This window comes from Leiobunum rupestre, chromosome 1 (assembly GCF_980474605.1).
Source record: "Leiobunum rupestre chromosome 1, qqLeiRupe1.1.hap1, whole genome shotgun sequence".
Lineage (NCBI taxonomy): Eukaryota > Metazoa > Arthropoda > Arachnida > Opiliones > Sclerosomatidae > Leiobunum > Leiobunum rupestre.
The window spans coordinates 58048154-58065279 of record NC_143384.1 but is presented as its reverse complement, the minus strand read 5'-3'; the positions used below and the strand labels follow the sequence as shown (position 1 = coordinate 58065279).

General features: G+C 40.9%; 2 protein-coding genes across 2 annotated transcripts; one reads left to right on the top strand and one right to left on the bottom strand.

Annotated features, from left to right (window-relative positions):
- The first annotated feature begins 12641 nt into the window (after positions 1–12641).
- On the top strand, positions 12642–13724 carry LOC149963376 (uncharacterized). Its single transcript, XM_090166587.1, has one exon. The coding sequence runs from the start codon at positions 12642–12644 to the stop codon at positions 13722–13724; it is 1083 nt and encodes a 360-aa protein (XP_090022713.1).
- Positions 13725–14062: 338 nt separating this feature from the next.
- Positions 14063–16109, bottom strand: LOC149963375 (uncharacterized). Its single transcript, XM_090166574.1, has 3 exons — positions 15821–16109; positions 14743–15444; positions 14063–14679 (listed from the first exon to the last, which is right to left on the bottom strand). The coding sequence occupies exons 1-3, from the start codon at positions 16107–16109 to the stop codon at positions 14063–14065; spliced, it is 1608 nt and encodes a 535-aa protein (XP_090022700.1).
- Between the last annotated feature and the right edge of the window lie 1017 nt (positions 16110–17126).

The following is a 17126-nucleotide window of genomic DNA, read 5'->3' as shown; positions in this document are numbered from 1 at the left end:
AAATGGGGTGTTTCAGTTTAAAAAAGAGCCCAAATTGGGTTATTATTGCAACCAAAAATGGGGTGTTTCAGTTTAAAAAAGAGCCCAAAATGGGTTTTTATTGCAACCAAAAATGGGGTGTTTCAGTTTAAAAAAGAGCCCAAATTGGGTTATTATTGCAACCAAAAATGGGGTGTTTCAGTTTAAAAAAGAGCCCAAATTGGGTTATTATTGCAACAAAAATGGGGTGTTTCAGTTTAAAAAAGAGCCCAAATTGGGTTATTATTGCAACCAAAAATGGGGTGTTTCAGTTTAAAAAAGAGCCCAAATTGGGTTATTATTGCAACCAAAAATGGGGTGTTTCAGTTTAAAAAAGAGCCCAAATTGGGTTATTATTGCAACCAAAAATGGGGTGTTTCAGTTTAAAAAAGAGCCCAAAATGGGTTTTTATTGCAACCAAAAATGGGGTGTTTCAGTTTAAAAAAGAGCCCAAATTGGGTTATTATTGCAACCAAAAATGGGGTGTTTCAGTTTAAAAAAGAGCCCAAATTGGGTTATTATTGCATTCAAAAATGGGGTGTTTCAGTTTAAAAAAGAGCCCAAAATGGGTTTTTATTGCAACCAAAAATGGGGTGTTTCAGTTTAAAAAAGAGCCCAAATTGGGTTATTATTGCAACCAAAAATGGGGTGTTTCAGTTTAAAAAAGAGCCCAAATTGGGTTATTATTGCAACCAAAAATGGGGTGTTTCAGTTTAAAAAAGAGCCCAAATTGGGTTATTATTGCAACCAAAAATGGGGTGTTTCAGTTTAAAAAAGAGCCCAAAATGGGTTATTATTGCAACCAAAAATGGGGTGTTTCAGTTTAAAAAAGAGCCCAAAATGGGTTATTATTGCAACCAAAAATGGGGTGTTTCAGTTTAAAAAAGAGCCCAAATTGGGTTATTATTGCAACCAAAAATGGGGTGTTTCAGTTTAAAAAAGAGCCCAAATTGGGTTTTTATTGCAACCAAAAATGGGATGTTTCAGTTTAAAAAAGAGCCCAAATTGGGTTATTATTGCAACCAAAAATGGGGTGTTTCAGTTTAAAAAAGAGCCCAAATTGGGTTATTATTGCAACCAAAAATGGGGTGTTTCAGTTTAAAAAAGAGCCCAAAATGGATTTTTATTGCAACCAAAAATGGGGTGTTTCAGTTTAAAAAAGAGCCCAAATTGGGTTATTATTGCAACCAAAAATGGGGTGTTTCAGTTTAAAAAAAGAGCCCAAATTGGGTTATTATTGCAACAAAAATGGGGTGTTTCAGTTTAAAAAAGAGCCCAAATTGGGTTATTATTGCAACCAAAAATGGGGTGTTTCAGTTTAAATAAGAGCCCAAAATGGGTTTTTATTGCAACCAAAAATGGGGTGTTTCAGTTTAAAAAAGAGCCCAAATTGGGTTATTATTGCAACAAAAATGGGGTGTTTCAGTTTAAAAAAAGAGCCCAAATTGGGTTATTATTGCAACAAAAATGGGGTGTTTCAGTTTAAAAAAGAGCCCAAATTGGGTTATTATTGCAACCAAAAATGGGTTGTTTCAGTTTAAAAAAGAGCCCAAAATGGGTTATTATTGCAACCAAAAATGGGGTGTTTCAGTTTAAAAAAGAGCCCAAAATGGGTTATTATTGCAACAAAAATGGGGTGTTTCAGTTTAAAAAAGAGCCCAAATTGGGTTATTATTGCAACCAAAAATGGGTTGTTTCAGTTTAAAAAAGAGCCCAAAATGGGTTATTATTGCAACCAAAAATGGGGTGTTTCAGTTTAAAAAAAAGCCCAAAATGGGTTATTATTGCAACCAAAAATGGGGTTTTTCAGTTTAAAAAAGAGCCCAAATTGGGTTATTATTGCAACCAAAAATGGGGTGTTTCAGTTTAAAAAAGAGCCCAAAATGGGTTTTTATTGCAACCAAAAATGGGGTGTTTCAGTTTAAAAAAGAGCCCAAATTGGGTTATTATTGCAACCAAAAATGGGGTAATTCAGTTTAAAAAAGAGCCCAAAATGGGTTTTTATTGCAACCAAAAATGGGGTGTTTCAGTTTAAAAAAGAGCCCAAATTGGGTTATTATTGCAACCAAAAATGGGGTGTTTCAGTTTAAAAAAAGAGCCCAAATTGGGTTATTATTGCAACCAAAAATGGGGTGTTTCAGTTTAAAAAAGAGCCCAAATGGGGTGTTTCAGTTTAAAAAAGAGCCCAAATGGGGTGTTTCAGTTTAAAAAAGAGCCCAAATTGGGTTATTATTGCAACCAAAAATGGGGTGTTTCAGTTTAAAAAAGAGCCCAAATTGGGTTATTATTGCAACCAAAAATGGGGTGTTTCAGTTTAAAAAAGAGCCAAAATTGGGTTATTATTGCAACCAAAAATGGGGTGTTTCAGTTTAAAAAAGAGCCCAAAATGGGTTTTTATTGCAACCTAAAATGGGTTGTTTCAGTTTAAAAAAGAGCCCAAATTGGGTTATTATTGCAACCCAAAATGGGTTGTTTTAGATATTAACACAGTTTTGGGTTACGAAAAATAACCCAGTTTATGTTATTCTTGTAACCCAACTGTGGGTTAAAACGTAACAACCCAACTTTGTGTTGTAAGTTCTAACCATTTCTGGGTTGAAATTTAAATAACCCAAAAAAGGGTAGGGTAAATACTGACCCAGCGTTGGGTTACAAAAATAACCCATTTTGGGTCGATTTTAACCCAACTGTTTTAAGAGTGTACATAAGAGAAGATAACCTGGGGATATATAATGCGATTATAAACCTCTAGTATGGATAACCCAATTTATAAAGCCTTCTCCCTAAAATTCTTATCCATAAAGGCCATTTTTATAGATCTAAAAATTATGGAGTGATTTTTATAGACCCGTCGTATTTTAAATGGCTCCTTAACTTCGCTTATTTTCTTCCCCCGACGTTTAACGGAACCGTGCCGTCCCGCTTACCACCTGTCGTTTATGGATACTTACAATGACCATTCAACCCGCTGATTTCTTCGCTCCAGGGGTTCCCCCTCTTTTTCCCAACTAAAGCAACCCAAGAATTTTCTCGAAGAATACACTCAGCCTCTCTATTTTTTTTCTTGTAAGAAATAAGACGCCTTTCACGGCACGTGTTCAATTGCATAATATTAAATAAGTGGAATAACGAGACTATTTTTACGTTTGATTTTCTAAGTTATTTTCATAAACAGGGTTGCTTTAGATATGCAAAAATCAGTGGTGTGGGGTTCTATCGCCCAGCTATCCAAGATGGCGGCCATTTCAAGATGGCGGCGATAGAGATCATTAAATTGCTTATATCTCAACCGCTATTTAACTGATTGTCATGAGCAATACACCAAATTAACGAGAAGTGGTTGTCGTAAATTTTATAATTTATGATGTTTTTTCATAGATGGCGCAATCTGGCGGCTACATTTAATTAAAGATATTTTCGTTTTTTTGAAAACCGTTTTTTTACTTAAATAATGAAAAAATAATTATATTTAATTTTTTTTAACAATTATATATTAGTAGCTAAAGGTTTTATCAATCTTTTAACAAAAGTATTAGTCACCTACTCTAAATAGTAACGGATATATATAAATAATCGTACAGGGGGCGATTTTCTAATTTTGAGGCTTAATCGATCTAACATGCCATTAACGAAAGAAATTTCTGATAAAATGTTAAATTTTATTTTCCTGCAATATCACATGGTTTATTTTATGTATATGTTTACCCACTGGTAAACTAATTGCTAATATTCCAAATTGTAATCACAATCAGAAGAATCGGAGTCATCCGTAACCATATTTGTGTAATTAGAATTTTTGCAAGCGGCCGTACATTTTAAATTATTAAGTATGCATGTACACTCATTTGGACGGGAAGCTCGTGCGCATTTGCAAGCCATTAGTGTTAGAACTATATCTGGAGCTGGTTGGCCAGCCATCCAGAGGATATCTAATTCTTGCCCTTCCATTCGCCATCCGTGACCTTCTACGGGGTCAGGAATAACCGGAAACGCTTCGAGACTTCTTTTTTAAAGTGCAGCTTGGTAGTTCGCTCTCAATGTGTGTTGCTTTAGCGTATCAGCGCATGGTGGAAGATGTCCGGATTCAACGTTGCCCTTCTTGGCGCGAAAGATTTGGTATCTGAGTGTATTCACATCTGTCACCTTCGTGTTTTTGCAATACATTTGGCATGTTAATTTTTGAATTTCATTAAAAGTCTCTTCGTACAGCGTCCAATTGGAACCGAGGACATCGACTGCCTTTCGATATTTCTCATTTTTAGTAACAATCTTTAAGGCTTTTAGTTTTCCCTGACCGGCTATAGCGCTACCTGTATCACAGCCAGTAAACGCGTGAGCCCTATTAATGCGCTACTCGTTTGAGCTCCGATTGCACAAACCAGTTTCAAAATATCTACAATTATCACTTTAGATTTTGGGCCTCTCATTAAAAATATATTAGTGTTTATTTGACCACTGAATGCGATAAATAAAACTAAAACATCTGTGTCATCTGAAACGCAAATTTTATTATCGTAACGTTCGGCGGCGTGCTTTGCGTGTAGTACTAAGCGGGTGTCGGCCTCTTCTTGATTAGCACTTAATTCTTCAATATCTTGAACGTTGTCTTTGGTCAGTTCTATGCATTTTTCGTCAAATGCCACGTATAATTTCTTATTCCCTAATTTATTTCTTTTTATTTTATCTTTCCAGCTATCTGCGAGAAATTTGATTAGATGGTTTTTGCTTTCGTTATGTGTTAAGAGCCTTCGCCAGTTTTGGATTTTGTGGCAAGGTTGAATTTTACCAAGTGCAATTCCTTCTTGCGAGACTCTCTTAGCTCTTTCCATAGATTTTAGGGAAGTTTTCCTGTACCCGTCAAAAACTAAATCTATTCGCTCACTGTCTCGAGCAACTCGAAGAATTTGTAAAAATAAATTATCCGACAGCTCGTCAAATGTGTGGTTTTCGCCTTGGAGTTTTTGAAGTAATGACATACCGTCTATGATTGTAGTGTTTGGAACAGCAACCACAGAAACGGTAGCTATTTGACTCTCTAGAAAGTTCGCTAACACTGCTTTGTTGGCTATTTTCATCGTTCCGTCGGGATTCACCAACGTCCACGTTAATGGTCCTAAAGGGTGACTGAATACATCTTTCATATCCAGTTTTCGACTTTCTGATATGAGAAGCATATTCGCGAATAGTCTTTGGTCAGCTTTTAAAGTGATTTCTTTGTTTTTTCCTTAACGAATTGGTCTTTTCATGTCAGTAAATGTCTTCAGTTTCAACTTTTTAATTAGATCGTAGAAGCCTGACCCTTTTGACAAACGATTCTCGAGGAAAGACTTATAGGCTGAGTCGCCTTTCTCTCTAGCAGACAAAAGATCATTCGCTACGTCCAAAGGAGCTCGAGTACCGGTAGAAATGCTAATAATATCGGACGGGTCTTCTCCAAAAGGATTAGTCCATGTGTTCTCTAATAGGTCGATAATTGAAGAAATATCCGCTTTATCTCTTTTTATCCGTGGCTCCGGTAAATCAGGATGTGAGAAACCATAACTTTGAGTGTTGATTTGTTCCCGAAGTTGCCTTTAAGCGGCTGCTCTATATTCCGCGGTAAGATAGAAGCGTGATACAGTCGCTGGTTTAAGGCTAAAACCACGGATTCCCCCGGATGTCTGCGTGTCTTTATTGACCGCTTCCTCGGTTGTTTGGTCTACAGCAATTTTACCAAACGGGTTAGTTTTCCGTAACTGAACGGAAACTCCACCGTGCTCAAAATGTTCGTGTAAGTCTGGACAGGTTTTTTCCAGTTGCGTCATGGCAGCGTAGTAGTAAGGCATATACCTCGAATAGTTAACTTTGTCCATGGCGAAGGACCAAGGGATCACGTCTCGGATTGCTGACAAGTGGAGATACCAATCTCCCTCCCTATCAGCTTGAATAAGCCGAAGAAGAACGCCAACCATATCTAAATAAGTCATCCAAAACTTTGAATGCGCGCCCATCTCGTTTCGCAAACTATCGAGGTAGTTGTTAAACTCTCGAATAATCGCCTCGCAAGACTCGTCAGAAATTGCAGTCATACATGTTTCTTGGAAAGTGTTCTGGCCCACTTGTTTTAAAATGATTATACTTTAATGAAAAATTTCGTTAGTTGGGTCGTCTGGATTTCCCATCCTCGCACGAAAACCTTTCCACGCCACTCTCAAGAGGGCTTCAAACAGGAGTTTATGAAAACGAACTTGCGATTATACTGCTTTCCATCTAGTACTTTATTTATCGACCCCTCTGCTATTACGCCAGACTCGACTGCTAAATCACGAAGTCCCGCATCGCCGAACATCTTCCCAATACTTTACATAAAGTTGCAGATAGTATGAACCCTCTGCTATTACGCGAGACTCGACTGCTAAATCACGTAGTCCCGCATCGCCGAACATCTTCCCAATACTTGACATAAAGTTGCAGATAGTATGAAAGTTCCCCATTATAAAATAAATTCCACTAAATGCCTCTTAATTGGCCCATACTATGTCGGTGGCTTTTGCGTATAAAGCTTGGTCAAATACCACGGCGATATTATTCAAATTTAGCGCTGTTTTAATATCCAATCAGATTGGTATAATCGCTAATTACGTTGAAAGTATTTGAATAACATCCAAATTTACGCATGACGTTTTCAAATATATCCGAATCTCCCTGTCCGAAATTGATATCTTCAAAATTTTCGCTGTCAGGAAATTCGGCTACTCGCTGGACGTGAAGTTTGAGTACTTCGAACATCGCCTCGATGCAGGGGCGCTCTTTTTCAATTTCGGTCAAATGTTTATCCACGGCGTGAATACATAAATTCAAGGCTAATATGGCTACCTCGCCTAGTTGAAATTCCTCCTTTTTACCGAAACGTTTGTAGGCTAAAATCGTAACGTTTCCTTTACTAGCCAGAATTTCCTACGTACGTCCTTCAATTTTAGCCAATTCCTAACTGAATTTATTTTTTCAACCTCCCGCGTATGCGATTCTATCAAATTCCAATTCTGATAAATCTTGTTAAAAGTCATAGTCACGATTGGAAAGTTATATCATTAAAAAAGAACACTTCCAGATCTTCACCCCTTAAACCTATAGACAGACAGGAATTTTTCTCTATACGCCACCTGAAGTTAATTTTCCTCTGGTAGGCGGCGGTATTGTTTCTTTTCCCAAAATCTTGAGACATCTTACAGTTTAAAGCCTGAATTCGAAATGATATCTTTTTCGATGACACATACACCCACCCGGGGAAAAATCACGCCCGGGCAAGTTTTTTATTATCCTTATAAAGGAATATAGTTCTTAAAATATAGAACTGAAATTTCAAATAAGATGAAAAGTAATACGGCTAGTGTAACTCCTAACGTTTTTAAAGGGTTTCTAACTCTTAAGTCTATTAGGGAGCTACTTTTTCTTGACCCTTCCATCCCGGATTGTATCAAAAAATGTATGTGAAATAATAATGAGTATTTGAATTAAAAAATATTTATCTGGAAAAAAAGAAAAAGGTTTTAAAAAAATTACTTTGGAGAGTCACGATTTGAAGTAAGGCATACTTATGATTTAGGACATTATAGTAATAAAAGGGGTGGCCTCGGCCACCGGGGCTAGCACGGCTCGGCTTTCCCCGGGGGCTACCGCTGATAAAGGGGTACTCTAAAGAAATATTATTATTATTTATTTTTCCGATTATTTAAATTTCTACTTACACATCGACGACGTCGATGGACTCCACGTCCGGTGAAGGGTAACCAGGCGCTAACGATAAAGGATATTTAAAAATAATCGCGAAATTTTTTTAGGAAAAAAAGCTTGCAGGTCGGGAAACGACCTCCCGCCGTCGGGCATAGGGCACCCGCGCCCCACCCCCGGTACCCTCTTCCTCGGGGCTAACGATTATCATAATTTTTAAGAAATGTTAATAAAAAATAGACCAAATTCGACTTACATGGTCTCCAACATTGGAACGATCTGCCCCGAATTCTTTCGCTTGTACCTTAGAGCCCGCATTTAAAAATGAAGCCTGAGAATTCTAACACTCACCGTAAAAAAAGCGAGAAGGACGACAATGGGCTAGTCGAGAGGGAAGGGGGTGCATAGCCCGCTGGGGAGGAATCACGTAGGCGATACCTGCAAAAAAGAAACTGCCCGAGGCAATTGACGGCGGGAGACAATACCGAGATTTTCTGCGAGTACGAGTAAAATGTCGAAAATATAGGTGAAAATAAACGAAAGAAATATAAGCGGGGAGGAGGAGGTTCTCACTCCAAAGAGAACAGCCCGAAGTGGGACTAGAAGGAGAATAACTGAAAAAAATATATATATTATAATTATGAAACGAAATTATATAAATTCTGAACTCACGAAGTTAAAGCTTCTAACTCCTCCCTCGAGGATGATTCCGAGGAACAAGACACTTGACGGCTAGATAATATTTTTAAAGTTAGAATTAAGTAATCAAAGGGAATAAAATTTGAAAAACTTACCAACGTTTACGTGAATTTCTTGATGATATTTTTGGATTTTAAATTTTTTCTGACCACTGGTAAAAGCGCGAGTCTAGATTAAGGGGTTATTTTAGGGGGTGGGGTCGAAACCCGGATGACCTTTACCCTAAGGAGTTTCATTGGACCCCCTCATATTCTACCGTTAGAGGTTGTTAAGGAGTCTAGACTTCTTTTCACCAAATAAACCATGCGTAGGAAAGAAGTTTACGAGGTAAGGTTTCCTTACAATAAAAGAAGGAATTTTTACAACGGACGGGGAAATACAAAGACAGGAATGCGATTTTTTTCAGCGTGAAAATCAGACGATTTTTTTTCTAAAGCGAGATTATGCGAGTCAATATTAATAGCCATCGAGGAATTAGGGAAAAATACGAGTGGACCTTTCTTCAAATTGTGATTAATTACGCGTTGGAGAGAGAGAGAGACGATTCATTTTATTTCTTATGTTTTTTCACGCCCCTTCCTGTCTGGTATATCACCCCAAGAGGGGGAGGGACTCCTAAAACCGAGACCATAAATAGGCCCGGGATCAGATTAAAAGATCCATTCGATATTTTCCCCCAAAAATATGGAACGAAAATTGCTTGACGCGCTGCGGGAATTTAAATCGGATAAGAGACCAGTAAGTCTAAATTTCCTTTACGGTTTCTTTTTAAATTTGGCTTCGCTAACCCGTTGAGAAGATGCATTACCGCGTTTTATTCCTAATTGCCTCAAAGATTTTGAATTGATTCGCGTGTTTATCGAGATTCTCGATTTCCTTAAAGTTATTGCTTTAGCCCCCCCCCCGAAAATGTAATAACGTAGAAGAATTGGAATCTTTAATTCAGAATGTCCCAGCCAAAATTAAAACCCCGGCCTTCTTAGTGGAATGCGAAAAACCACGCGAAGTTTTAAATGATTTCGGATAAGATGATTTTGATTTCCCTTTGTCTAGAAAATCAAACGGTTTACCAGTTAGCGCTTGTCCGGATAGTTCAGTGGATGCCGATTTCCCTTTCTCAAATAAGTTATGGATACCACGAGCTGTAAAGAGATTAGAGGCGACTCTTAATGAGGACTCTTCCAGCTCGGATAACGAGAAACAATTCCAAGATTGTTTTAACCCCTCCGAAAAAGCGCGTAGTCCTGAATTAACTAATCCCACCCCTCTTATTGAAAAAGAGATCATGAATTCCGAAACAAATACGTATGAATGGGGAGATTTCTCCCTCCCCCCGGATATTCTCAGCATGAAAAAACTTTACTAATCAGGCCTAATCCCGAGAGGCCCCCCTCTAGAAATTACTCAACTCTCCCCGGAAAAGAGCCCGGAATGGGGGACTTTAGCCTCCCCTCTCAATTTTCGCGATATGAAAAGACTTTTCAAATTAATCACGAACCCGAAACTTCCACCGGCGGGCATTCGCTAGGCCTCGAAAAACTTCCGAGTGAAAATAATAGCCCGATTTCTCCCGCGCCCGATAGATTCACTTCAACATCGGGCCTTAAACCCACAAAGGCCGCCCTATTAGCCGATATAATTAGGGAAAATGTCAGTACTAGCCTTATGGAAGCGAACATTAATATAAAAAACGAAGAAACGGGACCCCCTGACCTAGCCTCGTTATCCCCTGAAAATAAGTCTGAGAAAATAGACTCGCTCAATGACGCTTTAATTTTACAAGCCGAGGAAGAAGTATGGTTTTCGGCCTTCCCTTTAAACGAAATGTCTAAAGTTACAGCTGATATTTCCTCAGCGAGACCGGGGAATTCCGAGACCCGTGGCGCATCTATAGCGGCCGACTCTACACCGCCCGTGACCTTGGTGCGCGAAGAGGTAGAGCCTCTCTCTCACACCACCCGCGAATATTGAGACGCTAGCGACATGTAGCGATTTTAAGCGGACTACCTCTTTCCCTGATCTAGGAGCAGTCTCGCAATCTAGCGCTTTTAAGCGGCCGGCCTCTTTCGCGAATATAGGAGCAGTCTCGCCATCTAGCGGGAATGAGATGGTTTTTTTAACGAGGAAATTAAGAGTAGACGTTTAAATCCGAAATTTAAGACTTATAATGCCTTCCCCGATTTGAATATTACGCCTGAATTTCAGGGGGGTTCAAGCGTTAATAACTTAGCAGTTCCTTCTAGAAAAAGGAGGTCTTTATCTCAGCTTCTCCAGCTTAATAACGCGGTTCCTGAAGTGCTTTTCCAACGAGATTGAGATGCTCCCAGACTCGGAACATTCCCGCAAATCAATATGACTTTTCTTAGAGACGATTTTACCCGCGCCGATTCCCCTAGTCACGCGTCTACCCCTTCAAACCGGAAGAACCCGGACACGTTTCTCGATCAACCGGGACCGTCTCGTAAACTATTGAAATGGAGTAGCAGTGACGACGAGGAAAATTCTTTTTCGTCTTTCGAGTGGTTTTCGAGCGAAGATATTCCTCCTCTAATTTCCCCCCCCCCCCTCCCCTCCGACGTCGAAGAGGATAAAGACGGACCCCATGAAAATCAAGTCTCGCCGCCTCAGCCATTTCCGCTCGATGAACTAGAGATCGATCAACCATCCCCGCTTCAAGTAGGAGGTAATGAACCCGAAGTCGTCCAACCCGAAGTCGCCCAAGCGGAAGTCATTCAGCCATTTCTTCAATTAGTTGAACCGGGAATCATCCAACCAGTCTAACCCGAAGTCACTCAGCCAGTTCTTCAATTAGTTGAACCGAAAATCATCCAACCAGTTCAAGTCATCCAGGCTCTGGCTCTCCTCCTCCTCACCTCAACAATATGGCCAAGGTTTACAACTAGAACTCCCCGCACATTTCAAAATTATTGAAGACGGGACAAAATAATATTTGCTTTTAATCTCGTCGGGAGATACGTTGTCGTACGGTTTCTATCAAAATAATCGTTTTTCAAGGAAAAGGCGGGAATCCCGAAAATAAAATTTATTTAATTTATAACCAGAAACATTATGACGTAATTGTGAAATTACGTCTTTTTTCGCCACAAATTACGCGTGTTCCAAGTGTCTCGTCGGGTACGATAAGAAGTCGAAACATCACTGCGCTATTTTTTGTAAGTCGTGCTGGAGACCCCAGAATTGCGCGGGAGAGCTCATCAAATGCGCCGATGGTTTTCGTTCCTTCCACGGATTGGAATGCTTTCAGAGTCATCGCGAATCGCTTCCATCCCTTTGTAATCCAGTTAAAGTTTGTAAAGACTGTTACAAATACGTGGACTACTGGTCTAGGGAAACCATTCATTCCTGTTCGGAAGTATTCTGCCGTATCTGCAAAAAACACGCGCCCCATCCTCATCTCTGTTTCGTTCAGCGAATTAAAGACCACGATGACGAAAAGAAGATTATCACGGAAGGGCGACCATTCCGGAGGTCCGCTCGCGAAACTAGGCAGCGTCCCTTCTAATCTGTTTCTGTTTTATGACATTGAAAATATTCAGAATAAACGCCACGCCTATAAGCCCGGGGCGTTTGAGAATGAACCGTTTCTTTTAATATCCCAAACTGTGTGCCTCACCTGTATTGACGAGAGAGACTCCAATTTCTCTTTCAGTTTTTGCATCCGCTTTAGCTACCAACAAAAATATTTTACGGCGGAAACTTAGTGGAAAAGTTTGTGGAATATATCCGAACACTCGCGGACATCAATAAAATATATCTCTTCGCACACGCGGCTAAATGTGACGACCTCCAGTTTGTTTTTAAAGCCGTTCTAGCAATCGACGGACTTTCGTCCCGTTCGTGATAGTTAACGGGACTAAAATTATCTTCTTTAATTGTTTTAATTTCAATTTTCTTGATTCTTATTTATTCATCCCCATGGCACTTTCCGGGTTTCGAAAGACCTCCAGCTTAGGCCCCTCTATGAAAAAGGGTAGATTCCCTCACTTATTGTTTAATTTTGTCGATAATAATTTCGATCCCCTAACCACTAATTATTCCCCTGGAAGCGTACGAGGCTAATTACCTCGGGGCAAAGGAAAGGTGAGCAAATAGCCGCGGGAGGCCGCCTTGACTTTCTTAAAGACGTGATTTCTTATTGTACCTCAGACGTTAATATCCTCCGCTTGGGGTGCGCCACGTTTCGACGGGAATTTATGGAAATCTGCGATACGAATCCCTTTCGAGCTGCCATTACGCTCGAAGCGGCGTGCAATTACGTCTTTAGAAAACGCTTTATCATTCCCGATACGATAGGAATACTACCTCCCGGTGGCATGCGAAACAGGGACCGACAGTCAATAGCGGGGTTTGAAAGGTTTGCCTGGGAAGAAAAACGTAGGGGTATAAGAAAAGTTTCAGCGATGAGGGGGCGAGAGATGATGGTAGGTAAATTCAAAGCCGACGTACTAGAAGGGAACAACGTTTACATGTTTCAAGGCTGTTATTACCAGGGTTGTCCGCGCTGTCAAGTAGTGGGGAGAGATCGACCTGTATTTTCAGATCCCTCGGTAACTTTTAACCTCCGATACCAGCAAACCGTCAGGGTCGTAGCTCAACTCCGGAAACTTAAGAAAAACGATAAAGAAATGTGGGAATGCGACTTCGACGGGCTCAGAGGGAAAGCGGAGAACAAGGAGTTTTTTTTTGCAAAAGTACGGGCAAAGTTAATTTCACCCTTGAATCCTCGAGGCGCCTTCTACGGAGGGAGGGTTAACGCGACTTGTCTTTATTGCAAGGCTCAAGACGGGGAACGTATCTTTAACGTTGATATGTTATCTCTTCACCCTACCGTGAACCTTCTAGATAAAGTTCCCGTCGGCCACCCGAAAGTTTTATTAGATCCGGAGGATTTGAAAGATCTCGAGTCGCTAGAAGGGTTAATTCAGTGCCGTGTTCTCGCGCCTCCTAAACCTTTTCATACGATTCTCCCCATGCGCCTAAGATTTCAATGGAGATGCCCCCATTCCGACCCCGAGCGTGCCTTCATGGGGACGTTCGTGTCCGACGAACTGAAACCAGCCGTTTCTAGGGGGTACAAGGTGATCGAAATGTACGAGGCTTGGCATTATAAGACAACCCAATATAACAAGGAGAAGCAGGAGGGGGGTTTGTTTTACGATTACATTAAGACGATGTATAAAATGAAGGCCGAGGCCTCGGGGTTCCCCGTGGGAATCACTACCTCCGAGGGGAAAAAAATACGTCTCGGATTCCGAGAACCGCGAAGATTTCCCTAAACCCGTGTAAACTAGCGGTCGCCAAGTTAATGTTAAACAGTTTTTACGGGAAGTGGGGGGAACGAAATAATCTCGTAAAAACCGAGATCATTAGAAACCGGGAACAATTCTTTAAACTGCTTAAAGATCCGAATATCGAGCGAAAAAGTGTCTTGGCGATCAACGATAAGACGTTATTGGTCAGATGGGAGCATCTCAAGGAAATTGATCCCGCTTTAGCCCACGTAAATGTAGTTTTAGCTTGCTATACCACGGCTTTTGCTCGGATTGTTGCATTTATCAAGGACTCAGATTTAAGATGGTAAGAATACAAGTTTATTACAACTTAGTTGATGTGGTTACAAGTTTGAAAGAGACAGCACAACTATATTAAAATGAAGTGACAGTGATCCTTGCCATATCTTCATAGCTCCGCCAATTGTTTCTGAGCCAGTAAGTAGATCGTCCACATAGAGATTTTTGTTCAAGGTGGCGCATAGATTCGGATGGATGTCTTCATACTTCTTGAAGTGATATCTCAAGGTGGCGGCCAAAAGGAACGGGCTAACGGTGACGCCGAATAATACTCGAGCCATATGGAGATGGACGAATTCGGGCGTTTCTGTCGACAATGGTAACCCTTTAATCCACAGGAAGCGAACATAGTTTCGGTCTTCGGGTTTCAATGAGATTTGCAGGAAAGCCTGTTCTACATCTGCCATTAAGGCTATTCTGTGTCTTCGGAATTGTATGAATACGACCAGAAGATCCGGATTGAGGTTCGGCCCTGACGACAGGCACGCATTTAGTGATGGTACTCCTTTTGCTTGTGAAGAGGCGTCGTGAACAATACGGGTCTTCGTTGTCTGCTTGTTTTCTCTGACGACGGCGAAGTGAGGGATGTAATAAGCTTCTCCACACTTCTGAGTGATTTCGGACGTCGGTACTCGTTCCACTATTCCTTGCTCCAAGTAGCCTTCAAAGATACTCTTATATTCTTTATACAGGAATGGATCAGTCTAAAATCGCCGAATTAAACTATTCATCCCTCTGGTAGCGTTTGTTAGATTGTCTTGGAGTTCGGGTCGATCACTCTTTAAGGGTATTTGGATTTCGTAACGGCCATCTTTGAACTGTATACCGGCTTCGTGCTTGTCGACGACTTCTTGATCTGATATTGCCAGCACCCTTTCTTCTTGTACGCCCAGTGATTCGAGCTCCCAAAATTTTAGTAGACAGGAGGCTATATTCCGGTCTTCAGTAATCGTCAGCATGACTGTTGAGGATCGTACTGCTAGATTGGCTGCTACCGGAACAGGACCCTGGACCGACCATCCAAAAAGACTCTCAATGGCTACTAAGGGACCTTCCAAGCGGACGGTGTTACCAGGAACTATGGAATAGTAATGATCTACGCCAATTAGGAGTCCAAGCTCCGATGGTGCTGCTAAGCCTTTGACTGATGTTCGATCTATTAAAGCTATTCCTTTCTCTTCCATCTGACGACGTATTTGATCTCCTGGTATGCTGACACGCGCTCCACAAATGGTAGGGACTTCAAGGACTTCAAGCTCCACACATTTTTCATATTCGATAGTGCTTCGTAGCGTGACTCTGACTCGTTTTTGCTCTCGGAGGACTCCTTCTTTGGTTCCAAATGGATTTACCAAGACAGTTTTTTTGGCAACGACTGGTAAGTTGAGGGCTCGTGATATATCTTCCCGTATATAAGACTGTTGTGCTGCGTTGTCAAAGAGACATCTTGCTAGGACTTGGGTAACTTGACTTTCGACGTACAGTAGTACTGCCTATAGTAGAACCTGTTCGTACGGTACAGGACTCGGTGGAAGAACTGTGACCATGCTAGCTATGGCTTTCGGCGTCGTCGGCTCGAAGGTTTTTTTCCGATTCAGCGCAATTTTCTGGCGGTTAACCCCGGCAGATCGACGTATGGTGCTTTCAGTTGCATATTTTGCATCTCAAAGAGAATCTGCATCGACGCGCTTGATGACCACTCTTGAGACAAATAAAGCACAGCTCTCGCTCTTTGATGACTTCAAGTTTTTCTTCCAACGTTAGTTTTTAACAATTCTCGGCGTGATGTCCGACTCCCTTACAATATGGACATGTGCTGGAAACCGCTGTGCTCAGAGCAGCTGTAGTTTGTGGTCTTCTAGGACACCTGAACCCATTGTTAAAGCCATGAGTTTTACTTCGAAATGACTGACCCTCGGATTGTTTTTCGTCATTGAATTTGCATAATGCGGTTCGCTGTCGACTCTCAACCTCCTTTCTTAAATGCTCAAGAAGACCGATGACATTCCAGTTGTCTTCGTCCTCCAACTTTTTGCTGTACTCCAAATATATGTCCAACGGTAGCCTCTTCATCAGGATCGAGTAGATCATGGTGTAATATGTATCTAATGGTACTCCCAATGAATCCAGGCTTTTGATTTGCGTATCGCAGTTGTCTTACAGCTCTCTGAGACCAGTGACGTCTGAAGACTTCTTGACTTGAACCAGGTTGAGAAGTTTCTGCACATGGCTCTGCATTGCTACGGTTTTCTTTCCAAACCGGTTTCTCAGGATCTCGATCGCCTTCTCATAATTTTCGTTACTGAGAGTTAGCCCTCCAATTGCGCTGGCTGCTGCTCCTTGCATGTACGACCGTAAGTAGTTAAACTTGTCGATATTTGCTAGCTTCATATTTTCGTGGATAGTCGTGTTAAATTGACCCCAGAAACTTTGCCACTGTGTTGGTTCTCCTGAGAACGTCTGGATAGTCAGCCGTGGTATCTTCACTTCAATTCTGCTCTCGTTTCTGTCCGACCTCTCGTCGTCGTCTTTGGTTGACGTCGTTGAATTCACTCTGGTATTGAGAAACGCTAATGCTTTGACTGTGACTTCGATAATGTCTCCACAGCCTCAGTCTCTTTCTCAATTTCGTCGCTCCCATCCTCCTCCTCTGGTTCTGGCCACAACTACATTATGCGTTCGTTAAAATCTGCCATACTATTTGCTTTGTGCTCCAATACGGCCAGCGACTGCTTTACTTCTTGGACGTCTGGCTCGTAACTTGAAAGAAGTTCGTAAAGCTGTTGAATTATCTTGGTTGTTCTAGTTCAGACGGCTCCCTGTTTTTTCCTTAATTTCTCCATTTCTCGATAGTTTATCTTACTATTACTCGTACCACACTTGAATTCGCAGTTTAATAAACGAAATTAATTTCAACTCATTTTACTCCCGGGTTTCGGCACCAAGAAATGTTGCATTTATCAAGGACTCCGATTTAAGATGGTAAGAATACAAGTTTATTACAACTTAGTCGATGTGGTTACAAGTTTGAAAGAGACAGCACAACTATATTATATACGTTAAATTATCGGCATAAAAAATGAACTACCAAACATAGTTCTTTAAATT

Bases quoted from the DNA above. Each gene is read 5' to 3' on its own strand.
- LOC149963376 (XM_090166587.1), top strand. From the start codon at position 12,642: ATGGAAATCTGCGATACGAATCCCTTTCGAGCTGCCATTACGCTCGAA.
- LOC149963375 (XM_090166574.1), bottom strand. From the start codon at position 16,109: ATGATCTACTCGATCCTGATGAAGAGGCTACCGTTGGACATATATTTG. The intron at 15,445-15,820 runs GTAAGGGAGTCG...TTGACAACGCAG, and splicing joins TTCCAGCACATGTCCATATT to CACAACAGTCTTATATACGG. The intron at 14,680-14,742 runs GTTTAATTCGGC...GTATCTTTGAAG, and splicing joins CGCTACCAGAGGGATGAATA to GCTACTTGGAGCAAGGAATA.